Source organism: Lutra lutra, chromosome 7 (assembly GCF_902655055.1).
Source record: "Lutra lutra chromosome 7, mLutLut1.2, whole genome shotgun sequence".
NCBI lineage: Eukaryota > Metazoa > Chordata > Mammalia > Carnivora > Mustelidae > Lutra > Lutra lutra.
This window is the reverse complement of record NC_062284.1, coordinates 117771844-117788108: the sequence shown is the minus strand read 5'-3', so window position 1 is coordinate 117788108 and position 16265 is coordinate 117771844. Positions and strand designations below refer to the sequence as shown.

The 16265-nt window shown below is 54.1% G+C and overlaps 1 protein-coding gene across 3 annotated transcripts in view; it reads right to left on the bottom strand.

Moving 5' to 3' along the window:
• CCDC88C (coiled-coil domain containing 88C) overlaps positions 1–16265 on the bottom strand; it is a 125376-nt gene that overhangs the window by 11998 nt on the left and 97113 nt on the right. For all 3 annotated transcript variants that reach the window (XM_047735977.1, XM_047735976.1, XM_047735975.1), the window contains 6 exons: positions 14370–14513; positions 11943–12129; positions 10156–10301; positions 8385–8474; positions 6839–7074; positions 1894–2082 (listed from right to left, as the gene is read on the bottom strand). In XM_047735977.1, the coding sequence (XP_047591933.1) occupies positions 1894–2082; positions 6839–7074; positions 8385–8474; positions 10156–10301; positions 11943–12129; positions 14370–14513 (992 nt within the window). The remainder of the gene's footprint in view (positions 1–1893; positions 2083–6838; positions 7075–8384; positions 8475–10155; positions 10302–11942; positions 12130–14369; positions 14514–16265) is intronic.

Here is a 16265-nt window from a genome sequence, read left to right as displayed (position 1 = left end):
GGGTTAAAGCCTCTGCCTTCAGCTTGAGTCATGATCCCAGGGTCCTGGGATCAAGCCCCGCATCAGGCTCTCTGCTCAGCAGGGAGCCTGCTTCCCCCCCCCCTCTGCCTGCCTCTCTGCCTACTTGTGATCTCTGTCAAATGAATAAATAAAATCTTAAAAAAGGAAAAAACCATTATTGCATATTTTCAGGGGAAAAATGTTTCAGGAGACAGGCAATCTGTAAAGCAAAGGACATGCAAATGTGAAATCCTGGAATGTTAAATCTGTACTGGAAACTGACACAAACCAGTAATATACATCTGTTCTCTCTTCCTTTACGGAAAGGGCCTAGAAGCAAAGGCAACTCCATAGGGCCCAGAGCATGTTTGTTAAATTCTGCTCTCAAAGAAACCAGAATGACTTAAAAAACGGCTGATTCTAAGGGGGTTTCCTTCCACTGAAGCTGGCTATGCGTCCACTGGACGTGAACGTGGGAGTGTGAGAATGGGCTGCTGGGAAATCGTGTGGCCATGGCAGGGTCTGCAGCGGTGACCGACTTTCCCATGGGCTCTGTAGGTGTAAGAACAACCAGAGGTGTTTCTAGGCTCAGACTCTGGTTTAGGAATGGGATCTAGGCTGACACAGTCCGTGGGTTAGTCTGAAGGACTGGCCCTTGAGCCACACAGGCCGCCGAAGTCCGGGGGGAATTGGGAGTCCCCAGCCCCCACCCGGAGACCAGACAGGGCTTCTGTACCCCAAGCCGAGAGAGAACGGGGAGGGGAAATGCTGACTGTCTGTCCCCGCTCGTACACGGCCCCATTCCCCTGACCCCCAGCAGCAAGCAACTTGCTGCTTCCAGGGTCAAGCTGGGAGCAGAGTAGGCCTGCGTGGCCGCCCTGTGCTCGCTCCTCTCCTCTTCCCAGGGGCACCCCGAGGGCGGGGACCCTGTGCACTCTACCTGTCAAAGCAAGGCTCTGCGCAGCCAGGTTTCAGGAGTCGAGTTGGGGGGGTGCGATGATGAAATGCAATCGCCCTTCCCAGTTCTGACTTCCGACACCCGAGAGGCACCTCTCCCGGCTCCGCCAGCTGTGCCTTCGGATACGCTCATGTCTCTAGTTACACGAGGGATGTCTTTTTTAGTCTGAGGCTTGATCTTCCTTTCTGTTCGCATATTTTAGATTTCCAAGCGCCCCTCCCTTCACTGCTCTCGCTTACAGCATCCCGTTTCTGTTCTGTGGGGCGAACGCGTCACTTCGCCCGGACCACGCCAACGATAGACACCGCACAGTGGCCGTCTCTGTGCTGCATGTCGGGTGACTCTGTGGCCCCACACTTGTTTGGGTCACTGCTGTTGGATGTCTGGGGAGTCCCTAACTTTCAGAGGCTTCACTTGACAAGATCTGACTGAGCTGCTCTGTGGGGAATTCCTCAGGCTTATCAGATCGATTGAAGAACACTTTAACCTCATGTCTGAAGGTGCAACCAGGCACGGCTGCTGGCCCCTGGGAGAGGCTCGCTGTGTAAACCCTTCCCCGGACCCCCTTGTTCTCAGCAAAGGAGCGCTGCTTCCCGCTCCCCCAACCCACCTCCAGGTTCAGAGACACGTCACATCTCCTCCACAGAGAATAAGCCACCAAACTCCTACCAAGGTGGGTTAGGGCGTTGCTTGCTTTTAGCCCAAATTGTGGTTCACGTCCCTTCCGGAGCTACTTGGTGCCACCAATTCCTGAATGGGGGTGGTGAGAGTAGCTTACAATTGGGCTGCTAGCGGGTGAGGTTGTCCGCCCCACGCCACATGGCTGATGGGCCGAAGCTGGGCCTACGGGACGGCAAAGCAGGCCTACAGCCTCAGCGGCCTGCTGACCACCTGTCTCTGCAAGCTGGGGTCTTCGGGAAGGACCCGTGACTCACCTTTGGTGCGGCCTGGGTGCCGGGAGAGGGAGGTGGAGCTGGAAGGGGTTGTAGTGATGGCTGAGGTTGAACAGGTCCGGGAACTCAGCTCTGAAGGCCAGAGCTTCACGGCTGGGTCAGCGGAGGCATCCGTGCGGTCAAGGCTGCCTCTGTGCGGGGACCCTTGCTTTGGTTTTAGGTCCCCAGGGCCTGGGGCAGAGAAGGACATTGAGAAAGAGAGTGGCACAATCCTGTGTAAGGCTGGGCTGCCACACCGAGGCCTAGAAGCAGGGGCACCCGGGTTGCACGGACCACAAGGATGGAAGCTGGGCTGCGGTGCTGACAGGAGGTCCCTGGCTATGGGCCTGTGGTGGGGGGTTGGGGGCAGAGAGGCTAGCCCTGGCTCCACGCATGGGTCAGACTTGGGACCCTGAAAGGCTGGGACAGGAGGACTCAGGAGGAGGAACCAGCTGTTGCCAGAAGGCCACCACATGAGTTGTGGGCACATGTGTAACTCGAATGCCCAATTATAAAGGATCCTGATGACGTCTGCTCAGGGTTTCGCCAGGCCTGCAGCCAACGTCCTGGAGGTCCAGGACGGACGGATGGACGGACAGACGTGCGTCCTGCCAATTGGCTTCATTTAGGATTTGAGGAAGCAGCTTACCCCTTCAGCAGCTTACCCACTTAAGAAGTCTGAACCTCTGTATGAGTGACTTTTTCCATTTCTTGCGCTTGTCTGCAATTGCTACATTATCTACCCTGAACACATACTCCCATTAAAACAATTTTTTTCTGTAAAAACATTAAAAAAAGAAAACAAAAATCTCTCCCACTGCCTAGTAGTAGGAATGGGGCCAGGCTCTCTCAATGGAAGATACGTGTGCAGCCGGAGCCTAGAGCATGAGGACAGCACTGTTTTGCACAAAGTCCCCCTCCAGGCACCCCAAGGCTGGGACCCGGCGCCACGACCTCCCGTGGGGCTGATCCCGCCGGCCCTTCAGCCACTCGGGGGTCTGCACTCCCTGGGATGTTTTCAATGCCCAAATCTTACAACTTGAAACCCAGGCAAAATTTGGATTCTGGAAGATACCCTTGATGAGAAGCAAGATTCAAGTCTGGAGGAATGAGTCGGGACAAGCATCCAACAGGTGCAGTTAAAATGAGGAGCGAAGGGGAGGCGGAGGGGAGCAGACAGCACGGATGGCAGAGAAACAGGACGAGGCCGACAGCATGCTGGCGAGACAGGGTCCCTGAGGACTGGGGCCATGGGGGCCCAGAGTCCCCGAGGCGAAGCGTGGGACATGAAGCCAATGCCACATCAACCGACTTCAACGGCTTAATAGGTATGTATCTGTCCGTACAGTTACCTTGTTTTTGTGGTGACACTGGTTTCTCACTGACAACACTGCTAACAATCTCTCCCTTGAATTTAAAATAAATTTAAGTGATAACAATGAGTCAATTCAAGGCAAGACATGTACGTGAACAGGTGGACACAAAGATGTGGCAAAACTCAGAAGACGGCATGAGAACGACAGCAGACAGCAGACAGCGCAGTAGCTAAAGGCCTCTATCGACCAGCGTTACCCCTGCTTGGGGCGTGAGCGGTGTGTGGATGGGCTTTCTGTCCGAGACCGTCTAACATCCATGTCCAAGAGGTCGTAAAACTTCATTCTGGGCTGACCTCTGGCTTGGCAACATCGATCCAGTTATACAAACTGCTGGAACACAGCCATAAATCCTTTGGGACCCAGAGCACGTCTACAAAGGGCCTTGACGGCAAAAGCCACAACTCAGTGCTCTGATGGAGGAGGAAAGGACAGCAGCTTTAAATTCAGCTGCTTAGAAGTCTTCAAAAAATAAAAAAATACAAAAATCTCACTTGACAGAGGCCGTCTATTTTAGGAAGCAAAGCAACAACTGACCAGTTCTGCTTCACACACGGGCGCGACACAGGGCTGCGGGTGCGAGCGTGGGGGGGGCGGGACCCGGCCGCCGGACTTACTTAGCACGGACATCCTGGCCCACGGACCTGTGCGTGGATGTCCCGAGGCTCCCTACAACTGTGCTGTGCTGCAGAAATGGTCCAGAGGGTGTGACAACTCATCTTCTCTTTTGAAATCAGAATCCATGCTGGCTACTTTAAACTTGGCTTGGAATTGGGATCAGGAGGAGGAGTCCACTGGGGGTCGTCAGGCCTTTAGGTACTTTTTTTTTTTTTTTTTGGTTTGTTTGGAGTTCAGAAATGAAGGAGGATGCATGATGAAAACACATGATAAAGGAAAAGGATTAGAAATCCCCAATTTCTGAAAAAGGGACAGGCTCGTTAGGAGAGGATGGGATGTCAGAGGAAGACCAGAACCGCAGGCGTTTAGAGAGAGTCGGATGGGCCGTTGGAGACTTGTCTTTGTCTTTGCTTTTGCTTCTCAAAAAGGGACTCTTTTTGCGCTGAGTTGCTAAATGGTTATTCCCCGGATAACCCAAGAGAGGAAGGGAAAAAAAAAACAACAAAAAACAATAAATGAATGAAATGAATAATACAGCAAACGGCTCTAAATTAGCTAAACGCAGGCAGGAGGTCAGAATCCTGTCCAACCCAGGAAACACGGGAACAATACCCAGGACAAGCCCAGAATCAGGACTCGGTGAATCGTTTATGATCTGACTCAACGGGATCAATGCAGGGGCGTCTTAGTGCCAACGCTTCTCTCTGCACGGGAGGAGAACTGTGTATGGCTCAAGGAGCCGAGGGCTGAGACTTTTTTCAATTTCGATGTGTTAAATTATTAAAGGAGGATGTTTATTAATTTAGGACCCGGTTTCTCTTACTCATCCATTTTAATGACAGGCCCCCTGTCGCTCTGGGGCACGCTCCACTCCCGTTCCTGTTCAAGGGCCCGGGAAACACCTCACGGTGTGTTTCTGGCCAGATGTCACGAGAGGGCGGTCTACTGAAGCACTCACCAATAATTCTGTGCATCTCAACCTCTTCTGATGGGACAAGTTTCAAAATAATGAAAACACCTTTTTTTGTGCCCCCCCCACACCACCAAGAATCGTTTCCTTTAAAACCTCCTGCACACCCCCTACTCCAGTCCTGTACTTCACGGATGGTCAGAGCCCTCAGCCGTACTTTCTGAACACCGCGCATATGGACACAGCAGGGCCACGGGATTTCTGATTTAGGATCCGGGAGGACGCCACCGCCTTGCTTATTTCTGCCGCCACAGCGCCACCTGGTGGTCGGCGCTCGCGCCACAGAATAAGGGGCCCCAGGCTGTCGGGCTCATTCTAAAGGGCGTCACCGGCTCACACAGGTGACTAGCTCCAGCTCCGCAGCCCTGAGGCCCCGCATGGGCCTCCCAGTTCCACCAGTGATTACACTGGCAAGTGTTTAACATTTCGTCAAGACTCCCTTCGAAGGAATGATTAATCGTGCCCACCTCAGGGGGTAGTTAGAACTCCGGGAGTCAGGTAAAGCGTGTCAGCTAAAAGGAGCCTGGAAGGGACGCCCAGTGCGTGCACAGCTGCGGCTGCTGTGAAGGATTTTCCCTGACCCGCTCGTGCGTGGGCCGGCACAACAGCCTGGACCAGTCAAGTACTTTTTTCCTCCCCAAGGTTTCCTGGCTCATTAGGCCGATGGTAGTTAAGTCAGTTTAGAGAATAACACAAGTTGAGGGGATAAAGGCCAACAACTCTGAAGAGCCAACGGGAAAACCCGAGGCGAGAGCGCCCAGCTGGACAGAAACCAAGTTCAGCCTCATCATCGCTCAGTGGCTCTGGAGCCCTTTACCTAAACTGGTCTCAAGCGTTCGTCCCGTGTGCGCACACGCACGCTTTCTCCTCTGCATTCGAAAGTGACACAACAGGACTCAATGAATGGTGCCCCCAAAAGGCTTGTGCCCATGTCACACTCATGGGGCAGCCTGTCACCACCAGCCCTCAGCACTGTCACATTAGCCTGCGGGGGCACAGGGTTCTCAGGCCTAGGCCTGGTCTTCAGAAAGTTCCAGCATCCTTCATAAAATTTAAATTGCTCAGGGTGCACGCCTGGCAGGTTTAGGGGTAAAGGATTCATAAACTAATATTTAAAAGGAAAAGCTGAAAACAATGTTTCTGGCAATTTCTGTGTTTAGTTGCTTCTGAGGTACACATTTTCCCCCATTCCTTCACACTTTCCGCAATCTGGACACAGCTCTGATGGGTCTGATGGTCACCGCTGGCCAGGTGGGGCCTCTGACGGAGCGGTCGCGGGCGCACCCCACGTACTGTGCTCTTGCGTTCCCCGTGTGTCTGTGCACAACAATCTGAGTCTGTAGAAGAGCCCTCTAACCAGGGTGTAACACAACCATGAACTCCTCAGGCTGCCTGTGTTTCTCCCGGTGGTATACATAGCAATTACACAGCGTACCTCTGAAAGCCTCTCAGATTAGAGGAAATACACCACATACGACTAGGAATCCATGTCAGAACTTCTGGCAAACTCCAGAACACAGCCTTAAGTACAAAGGTAAGCGGGGCTCCGTGGCTGGGAGGACTTGGAATTCCTGAAGATCCCATGTATGCACAGAAGGGGTTAAATGCACCTGGGATCTCCCTCCAGAAACAGCTGCCTCTGACCCTTTGATACACACAGCCCGGAAACACACACCCCTGAGCCCGTCTCCGCTGCATCTGTATCACCATCAGCCTGGGACGCTACCACGGCTTATGTGACGTGGGACGCTCCTCGTTCTAAAATAACAAAACTGTCACAGGACGAAGCTGCCGATGTGAATTTGTATTCTCTACTCGGCTGTGAACCTAGGCAAGGAGGCAGATCTGAGTGCAAGCAACACGTCCTCTTCACGCTCCTACAGGCACACGTGTGACACTCTGTCTCTCGTCCTGCCCCATCCAGGCAGAGCCCTTCCGAGCACCCTCCCCTCCTTTGCCCAACGGCAGCCTGGTCAGCCGCTCCTACCTTTCCCCACAGGCCCGTTGAGGGTGTCCCGCTCTTCTGTACTGTTGGAGCCAGGTGGGGTGGCCTCGGGGTTCTCTGGCTGTAATCTGAGAGCCTGAGGAGATGGCGAGGCCGGGTCTGGGGACTCCACCTGCCAAGGAGGGCTCTCTGCGGTGGACTTCAGTCGTTCTCTGGAACCTTCTTTCTTTGGTTTGATGAGTTTGACTAAGGCTTTGGCGCCAATCCAGTGGTTTTTCCTAGTGAGAAGCAGACTGTTAGGAGGACACAACCAACCCTCGATGCCACTCCAGCAGGTCACGGGGTGCCCTGATGTGAGCCGGGCTTTCCATCATAAGCCATTAATTTGGGGTTCAGAATGATGGCGCTCCTTGCCATCACCACGATCACTGGATTTGGGGCGCAGGGATGGCAGAAGTGCACATCATGGCGGAAATCCACACTAGCCTCTTGGGGAAACAGAACTTCAAACATGGTGTCAACTTCCAACTCTCGATTATCTGTGTGAAACAAAGCCCCACCCGTGGGCAATTTTTCGGTCAAAATGCCATTTTGGGACTGTGTCACAGACCTCCTTATTTTCTGCTGAAGTTAATAGTAAGTGGAATAAACTGACATTCTTCAACCAGTCCCTGGCACGAAGGAGCCTGGGAGAGCGAGGGGAGGGAAGAGTGGGCTGTTTAAATGAAAACCAGCGAATTTCAAGAGTAAGCGATAGAGTTGCAGCTGCGGGGAAATGGGGGCATTCTGATATCACCAAAAAAGTTATCTCTGAAACTAGATAGTACTGCGTTTGCACAAAGCACTGGATCTCATCTGGGCCTCCATTTCTGCCAGACAGAGGGAAGAGGACCGAGGTTCAGAAAATCTGTGGTTCACCAGAGAGCCTTAAGGATTCATGGTGATCCTGACTTTGAGGCTGGGCTAGGTTGGGACCAGGAAAAGACTGGCTCCTGGGGCTCAGGCCTGGTCCAGGGGAAGGCCTCCCGTAGGAGGCTGGCACTCCACAGAGACTGGGCCGGCCCCACCGCCAGGGGGCTTCTGCTCCCTGGAGAAAGGACTGAATTTGTGAACCCGCCCTGGGGTTCAGGGAGTCCAGAGGCATCTGTGTGAGGCCCAGAGGTTCCTGTGTTTAAAGGGTATGGGTACACCAGCTTCCGTCCCCCAAACAGGAATGTGATTTCCAATGTCTTATTAAATCGTGAGACAGAATCTCATATGGCCACCTTCTGTCCCACTTTAATGGCTCCCAAACCACAGACTCTCCACCCCCCTTGCCAAGGGCTGTGGCTAAATTGAGCCCGTGTCTCGTCAGGGTCAGCTGGCGTCCGCTAACCCTCCCAGGACAAGCTGGAGGACAGAGGGTGAGACTGAAAATCTAACTCCTTCGGTCCCAGGGGAGGCCTGCAACACCGAGGGTCTCCACAGAGCAGGAGGCATGGTCCCTCCAGGCTGGGCACTGCTCTAGGTGGGAGCGCATTCCACTCCACTCGTGCATGAGGAAGAGCTCTGCTCTGGGCTTACGTCCCCGACACATGAATCAACTCACTTCTTTGGAGCAGGATCGTAGAACTTGTACTGATCCATGATCTTTTCTTCCAGTTTCTCCTTATGCCTCCGCAAGGCATTTAATTTGTCTCTGTGAAGAGAGAGGGAAGGAGGGGTTCTCAATCCCATTTTATTTTTTTTTTAAAGATTTATTTATTTGACAGACAGAGATCACAAGTAGGCAGAGAGGGAGAGTGAAGGAAGCAGGCTCCCCGCTGAGCAGAGAGCCTGATGCAGGGCTCGATCCCAGGACCCTGGGATCGTGACCTGAGCTGAAGGCAGAGGCTTTAACCCACCGAGCCACACAGGCGCCCCCTCAATCCCATTTTAAATAAAATAACATGAATTCATCCGACCAGCCCAGGACCTTTTCTGGGATTTGGACGTCATCATGCTCATGACCATTATGACCCTGAAGTCGGGGATGTGTGTGTGGAAACCTCTGGCATGGGTCCGGGAACCCGGATACCCTGCAGAGTTGTGCTAGAACACTCAGGGTACAAGTTAACTCAAGCAAAACCCTCACCATCTAAAACTTATGTACTTCTAGAAGCCCCAAGGACTTGCCAGCCAGGTCGTTCACAACACTGGGCATGTGGGGTCGGACACAGGGCTTGTGTATTAACAACAGCTGTGGTGAGGGGGAGAGGTGTGCCCTCCGGGCGCTGGGTGGGCATCAAGGTCGAGAGAGTCAGCTCTGCAAAGGCACACCTCTGACCCAGACCCACTCCAACACTGGGTTTCTGTTGACCTTCCCACAGGGGCAAACTTGAAAGCTTTTGTGGGCCAGACCGAGGAGATAAGGAGCAAAACAGGCCTGGAAGGAGCAGGGGTAGGGGTGGGGACGGTAGCCCCAGCAGCTGGCTGCCAGGCAGGCACGCGCGAGGCCTATAGGGCAGATCTGCCAGTTTTTTCAGAGAAGCCAGGACACTGAGGTTACTGAGCCAAATCTCCTATAAATGTTGGGAACCAGTTCACATTTTCAGAAACATGGAAAGGATCAAGACACTTCTGGACCCCAGGCCTTGCGGTGCTTCTGCTTTATCTCAGGGAGTCTTGGGGGTTAGAGCCCTCAATCCACCTTGCCCACAGGCCACCAGGAAAAGGAGGCCTCTGAACCAGAGGCAAGGGCTCGGGCCCCTCTGCTGGGAGGCTGGCGGGGTTCCACCCGAACTGAGTGCCGAACCTGCAGCACACAAATGCCTCCACGAAGAGTGACAGCTTTGTGAACCTCCCGTTTGAGTTCTTTCCCTGAGACCCTGCTTGTTGGCACCGTCCTGTTTTGTTTTTTTTTTAAGATTTTATTTATTTATTTGACAGAGATCACAAGCAGGCAGAGAGAGAAGAAGGGAAACAGGTTCCCTGCTGAGCAGAGAGCCTGAGCAGAGAGCCTGGGCTCGATCCCAGGACCCTGGCATCATGACCTGAGCCGAAGGCAGAGACTTTAACCCACTGAGCCACCACCCAGGACGGTAAAAACCGTCCTGTTTTTACAAGTGAGCTTATATTCCAGAAGCAGATTCTGAAGCTTCTGGCGGTAGGCACTGCCTCTGAACAGCAAACTAGAGCTAACCACCACAGGTACACAAGCCCAGACCCATTCCAGGGATGACAAGAGAAGGATGTGCTGGTAAGATGGACTGTCCCTGTGCCCTCAGAACACCAACGGGCCCAGGGGCCATTCCTTGCCCAGAATATCACAGGTCCTAGCACAGGCCCGGGGAAGCCAGAGCCCCTCAGTCTACAGGCATCACTCTCACACACATCCTTACATGTACTGCTTCTGCTCCTCATGGTACTGCTCCTTACTCTCCAAGTTTTGCTCCAGAAGCAGCTGGTTCTGCTGGCTCAGCAGCTGGATCTGGCTCAGCAGGTGATGATTCTCTTCCTCCAGGTTCCCCTTGAGACGGGACAGCAGCTAAAACACACATCAGCGTGTCAAACAGTGTGCAACCCCAGGATTCCACCGCTGGGAACCCGGCTTCCAGGGCAAGGTCACATGCACAGAGACGTGCTCCTCTCCTCCACCCGTGAGAACTTGCAAGGACCGAGTGTGCCACCGGCCCAGGGACAGCCGAATCCCCACCTGCCCCGCCCCAGCTGGCGGCTGGCAGCCACGTGAGGCCACGGAGCACTGCAAATGTAGCTGGTCTGAGCGGCAACATGCCGAATTAAACAAGGATTCCAAAGACTTCATAGTAATAAAGAAGGGAACATATCTCAGTAAGGGTTTTGGGGGGGGGTCACATGTCAAAATGGTATTTTAGATATGTTGGCTAGACAGAGTAGATTATTAAAATGAGTCCTCCCCCGCCTCACCCTTTTCACTTTTTAAATGTGGGTTACTAGAAAACATTAACTCAGGTCTGTGGTGTGCATCATATTTCCGTGTGGCAGCTCTGCTCTGGACGAGGGCTGGCACACCTCTTCTGTGAAGGGCCCAAAACTAAGTATTTCAGGCTTGCCCGGCTGGACGGGGGTGTCTGTGGCAGTGTTCCCACTCGGCCGCCATCACCACTGGAAATAGCCACGGATGGCACACAAACATGGGTGCGGCTACGTCCCCATCACAGACACTTAAATTTCCGATCATTTCCACTTGCCACAAGCTATCGTTTGGGAGAATCTCCCCACCACTAAAACTGTACACAACGGTCTTAGATCACAGCTGTCCAAGGACAGGCAGCGGGCTAGATGCGACCCTCGGCGGACTTGCCAGCCCCTGCCCTGGAGTACCGTCATGGAGATGCAGCAGGAACATCCCAAGCCTGGGTCTCAGACAGCCTCGGGGGTCTGGCCCCCAACCTCTCCTACACACCCCATGCCCCAGCCCCAGCGCAGGGGGGCCCGGAGGCAGCTGTGTACCCTGGGCCTCGGTTTCCTCAGCTGTGATGTCCCACTGGGCTACCGGGAGCTCGAAGGACAAGGCCTCCGAGAGGGTCTCTGGACAACGAGAGGCAAGATCTGTGTCCCAAGGACGCTGCTGTCCTTGGGGCCTCTTGAAGGGGGATGGGACGACGCTGCTTTTGCCGGCTCGACCCACGTTGCCTTTCTTATCTGTCCTGGGATCTGCTCATGATCTCACCTGAGATGGTTCTGCTGCTTAAGAAGACAAATTTCCCACCTAGCGCACCACATGGGACTGCTCTGCCTCTCTGGAAACCGGGGCACCCCCGAGTAAGCACCGTCCGAGCTGCCCCGGGAGCCGGAGCCAGAGTCAGCCACCCACGCCACGGACACGGACACGGACACGGAATTGCAAAGGTGAAAGAGTGGCGGGGCTGGATTTGTCAGCTTGGAGCGGCGGGGCTGGATAGGAGACTGCCCCTGCTGTTCCCACACGCTTCCCTGAACCTGCGAGAAGCAAAGGGCAGCTAGACAGGTGCTTTCTGACACATCCCTGCCCACCGGGGTGGCTGTCTCCCTCTCCAATGCCTCCGTTCCCTCCTGGCCCCTGGGCCAACCCCTAACCCCCGCCCACGGTCTTCGAGCGCCAGCGCCAGCAAGGACCCACCAGCACCCCGGGCCCGGGGCTCTCGGCCGTGTCCAGAGGCCTCACCTCGCAGTGGTTGTCCAGCTTGGTCAGCGAGATGTCCATGCTCTGGTGCTGCCCCTTCAGCTCGTCGAACCGCGCCTGCCAGCGGCTCAGCTCCAGCTGGGAGTTGTTCAGGGAGGTCTTCAGCTCCTTGGCGTGGGCGTGCAGCTCCTCGTACTCCCCTCTCAGCTGCTGGTGCAGGAAATTGACCCTGGGGGTGGAGAGCCACAGGCCAAGGGCTGGAGGGCACGGCAGGCTCCGTTCCCACTGGGCACCCTGACCCAGGACAACAGCTTCTCTGGGCCTCAGTTTTTTCCAGGTGTAAAATGAGGGAGCTGAACAGAATGAGCAGTTTTCAAACTGTGCTCCTTGGGGGTTCTGTGAGGGTCCCCCTAGTGCCCCACACTGGGCTGAGGGAGACAGAGTGGGCAGGCTCAGACAGGTGCCCCAATGCAGCCTCACCGTGATGCTCTCTTTTACATTTAACGCTTTGGCCTATGTGCATGCGTACTTGGAAAAAAGATTTCGGCTGTTAACTTTTTTTTTTTTTTTTTTAAAGAAACACTGAACCAGAATATTTTTGCCTAAAAATCATATGTCTGGCTCTCCTTCCCAATTTCAAACTCTTTTCTAATTTCACCTCCTGAGATGAATAAAGTAGGAGATGCCAGGGTATTAGGGAAATCCACTAAAATTATCCTCATCATCACTATTATCCAATCAGGGCTTCTTAGGGGAAGATTTGCATCCAAAGCTGAGACTATTGGAGGCCCACAGACTACGTCTGGACATAGATGTGCCTTGTTCGGCCTAAACGCTTCTTTGAAATGGGTCAGCGTGCCAACACTTAGAAACCTGAAGGTCTCACATCCACGCTCAAATGTCCTATTTCTCTTAAGAAAAAAGCATAAGACGAAAAAATAACCTGGAAAGCTCTGGGCCGGCTCTCCCTCCCCCGTGGGCCTGGCCTCCCCAGGTCACTGGAAGCCCCCAACTGTGTGGCCCCAGAGAATACTCGCACAAGGACTTGGAGAGGAAGCAGCTTCATACGGTCATGCTTTTGTGGTGAGACAAGGCCTGATTCACGTCCTGACTCTGCCATTCACTAGAGACACTAAATCCGAACAGGTAAGTTCATCCCTGAGTCTGTTTACTTAACTGTTATTAAAAAAAAAAAAAAAAAAAAAAAAAAGTGGGGGGGTGCCTGGGTGGCTCAGTGGGTTAAAGCCTCTACCTTCAGCTCAGGTCATGATCCCAGGGTCCTGGGATCGAGCCCTGCATCAGGCTCTGTGCTCAGCAGGGAGCCTGCTTCCTCCTCTCTCTCTGCCTGCTTCTCTGCCTACTTGTGATCTCTGTCAAATAAATAAATAAAATCTTAAAAAAAAAAAAAGGTGGGGGTTGGGATACCGGTTGTACAGCAGAGACTTGTTAATCAAGGGAGTGATGCTCTAGGAAGACCGTGCTATCACTGGACTGGCGGGAATTGAACCATAGCCTCTTGGGGAAACATAGGACAGGGTATATGTTCCTGTAAGCTCTGGTCACATTTCAGTCAAAGGATCACGACATCGCTTATTTAATTGGGGATTGTTTGAAGACCCCCTCAGGTAACATACGGCTACAGCACCGTAGCTCGTGCCTGAACAGAGTTTCTCAAATGTGTACTATTCCCAGACGGGAGCAAAGTCTTGCACTAGGAGCCCTACACCACACTTTAGCCCTCCACTTGGGAGCTATTTTAAATAATTGTGGGGGCGCCTGGGTGGCTCAGTCGGTTAAGCATCTGCCTTTGGCTCAGGTCATGATCCCAGGGTCCTGGGATCAAGTCCAGCATTGGGCTCACTGCTCAGCAGGGAGCCTGCTTCCTCCCTCTCACACTTCCCCTGCTTGCGCTCTTGCACAAATAAATAAAATCTTTAAAAAAAAAATAGCAAAATTGCCACCAAAAAGCGCAAAATTATAAAAACACCATGGCACTGAAGAGACTTCAAAAAGGATGCCTATTCACGGTACGAGAACTACAGTAAGAAGGCAGAGCACCCTTGTTTGCCCTCAGCCAGAGACGTGCAGTCTGGGTCGTCCTGGGCACGTGAGTGAAAGCACCTTCTCAGTATCAATCTGGGGGCGATTTTAGCAAGGAGGTGAGTTCACAAATAGAGAATGTATGAGGAATGAGCATCTACAGCATGTCCTTCCTGAGATCGCCACATGGCCTACATCAGAGGAGGGTCCATGCCGGATACAAAGGCGCCATCCCCAGGTGTCACTTGGTCACTTGGGTCCTTCCATCCCAGCCACCAGCTAGAGTCCTCTCTCAGCCTGTGCCCCCCAGCTGTGAACATGCCAGCCAGGGGACCCTGCGGATCTCTTGCAGTGGGGCTGGGCGGGTCTATGTGAAATCTGGGAGGGCAGCTGTCCTGCACGGGGCCCGGCGGGGTTCCGGGTGCTCACCTGTCCAGCTCACCCCGCAGCCGCTGGTTCTCACCCACGGCCATGGCGCCCGTCCTCTGCTCCTGCTGCAGAGCCTCCCTCTCAGTGTTCAAAACCTTCTCCCGCTCATCCAGCTCCGCCTTATGCTTCAGTATGTCCTCGTGCCTGTTGGAGGGGAACGCACCTGTTGGGAGCTTGCCTGGGCCTTCCTTTCCCCTGGGGAACAAAGTCCCTGGAAAACTGGGAAACCTCCCACAGAAAACGGGGTTCCTAGGGCCACTGCTCTCTGCAAAGCGGAGGGGGACAGGGCAGGGAACAGGCGGGGCCCGTTCCTGCCACCCGACAAGTCCGCACGGTCCCCTGGACTTCCGCCGAAGCAGGACCCCTCCCTTGCCCACCTGGGCACACCGAGACTCTCTTTTCTGCACTTGGACCGCTTTGCTTCGGGCGTTATAAATACTTACGAGGTGGCTCACCAAGCACAAACAGATCTAAAAGGAACCACAAAATAAACAGCTCCATTCCAGCAGGTAATCCCTCTTGACCAGGGGCTGGGTAAGCCCTCCGCCCTCCTCCCCTTGGGAACCGAGTCTCCTTGTTCTTGGTCTGTCTCGGCTGCAGGGATGGAGGCTTGCCCGGCAGGGGCCCAGCAGCTGCCAGAGGCCAGGTCTTCACGTGCACAACGTGTGTGACCCCACACACGTGTGTGAGCACACACACATGCGCACACTCCCCCCCTTTCTCATGGGCCCCAACCACAGCCCTTTCCCTCCCCCATCTGCTCGGTTCCTTTTCCCCCTTCCAGCAGCCCGTCTCCGCGGTTCTGGCACAGCGGGCTCTGGAGGGTAGCAGAGCGCAGATGATGAGCCCAGGCTGTCCCTCCTCCTGCGAGGCATCCGCCGTGCTCAGAGAGGACTCAGGATCCCCTTCGAGTCCAAGGCAGTGACTGACACACCGCCTTTCAGCCGTCTGCGTTCAGGGAAATCCCTCTTTCTAGACCCCCTCCCTTGTCTGAGCTGTTCACACTCGCAGACGGTCGGACCGCAGTGTCCAATCAGTCTTCATACCTCCACCCCTGGGCCCCCAGCCCCCACGGCAGCCGTGCTCGAACCATCCTACTGCCACCGGGAATCATTGGGGAATTAAACTCAGAAACACGCTCAGGCGGCTGTTCGAGGACAAACTTTCGCCCGGCCTTCAGCCCCAGGGTGGAGGCTGACCCACTGTAGACAGGTGTACAACTGGAAGAGGAGGCTCGGTCTAGCTCTTCAGGTGATGATAAGTCACCCAGGTTTGACAAATCAGGGCCATGGGCAGATGATTAGGGTTCCCCAAATCCTGCTTCCCTACTGTAATGGCTTAGAAAAGGGCCAGTGATTAGGGATAACTGTAACCACTACTTAACCCTTAATCACCGAAGGGCAGGACGGACGCTGGGCGTCTTGCTCACCAGTGAATCCCGGGTATGAGGCTGGGCACTCAGTACATCTTTCTAAGAGAATTAAGAAATGAGCATCTAATTTCAGAGCCATCACTCCCGTGTTCCAGGTACCTAGATTCTCGAACTCCCAGCCCTGCTGCAGACAGACCAAAGGTGCCTCCAGCCACCTGCCCAGCCTGGGAAAATTCGAGTACTACAATAGTTCTGCCCACTGTATTGACAAGGAACCAGACGGTAACCCACAGTCTCTCCTCCCTCAAGGCTGGTCCAAATACCGCCGGCAAAAACCTTCCCCCTCTAATCAGACACTAAGAATACCATGAGGGGCTATCATAACACCTAGGTGCCTGGTGAGTGGTGGGCATGGGGCTCATTCCAGAGCTCAGGGAATGCTGTGGGCTCTACTTCCCAAGCCAACTGGGAGCAACCCTCCACATCCAGACAGAGCACATGCACATAGTACATGCTAAGTGTCG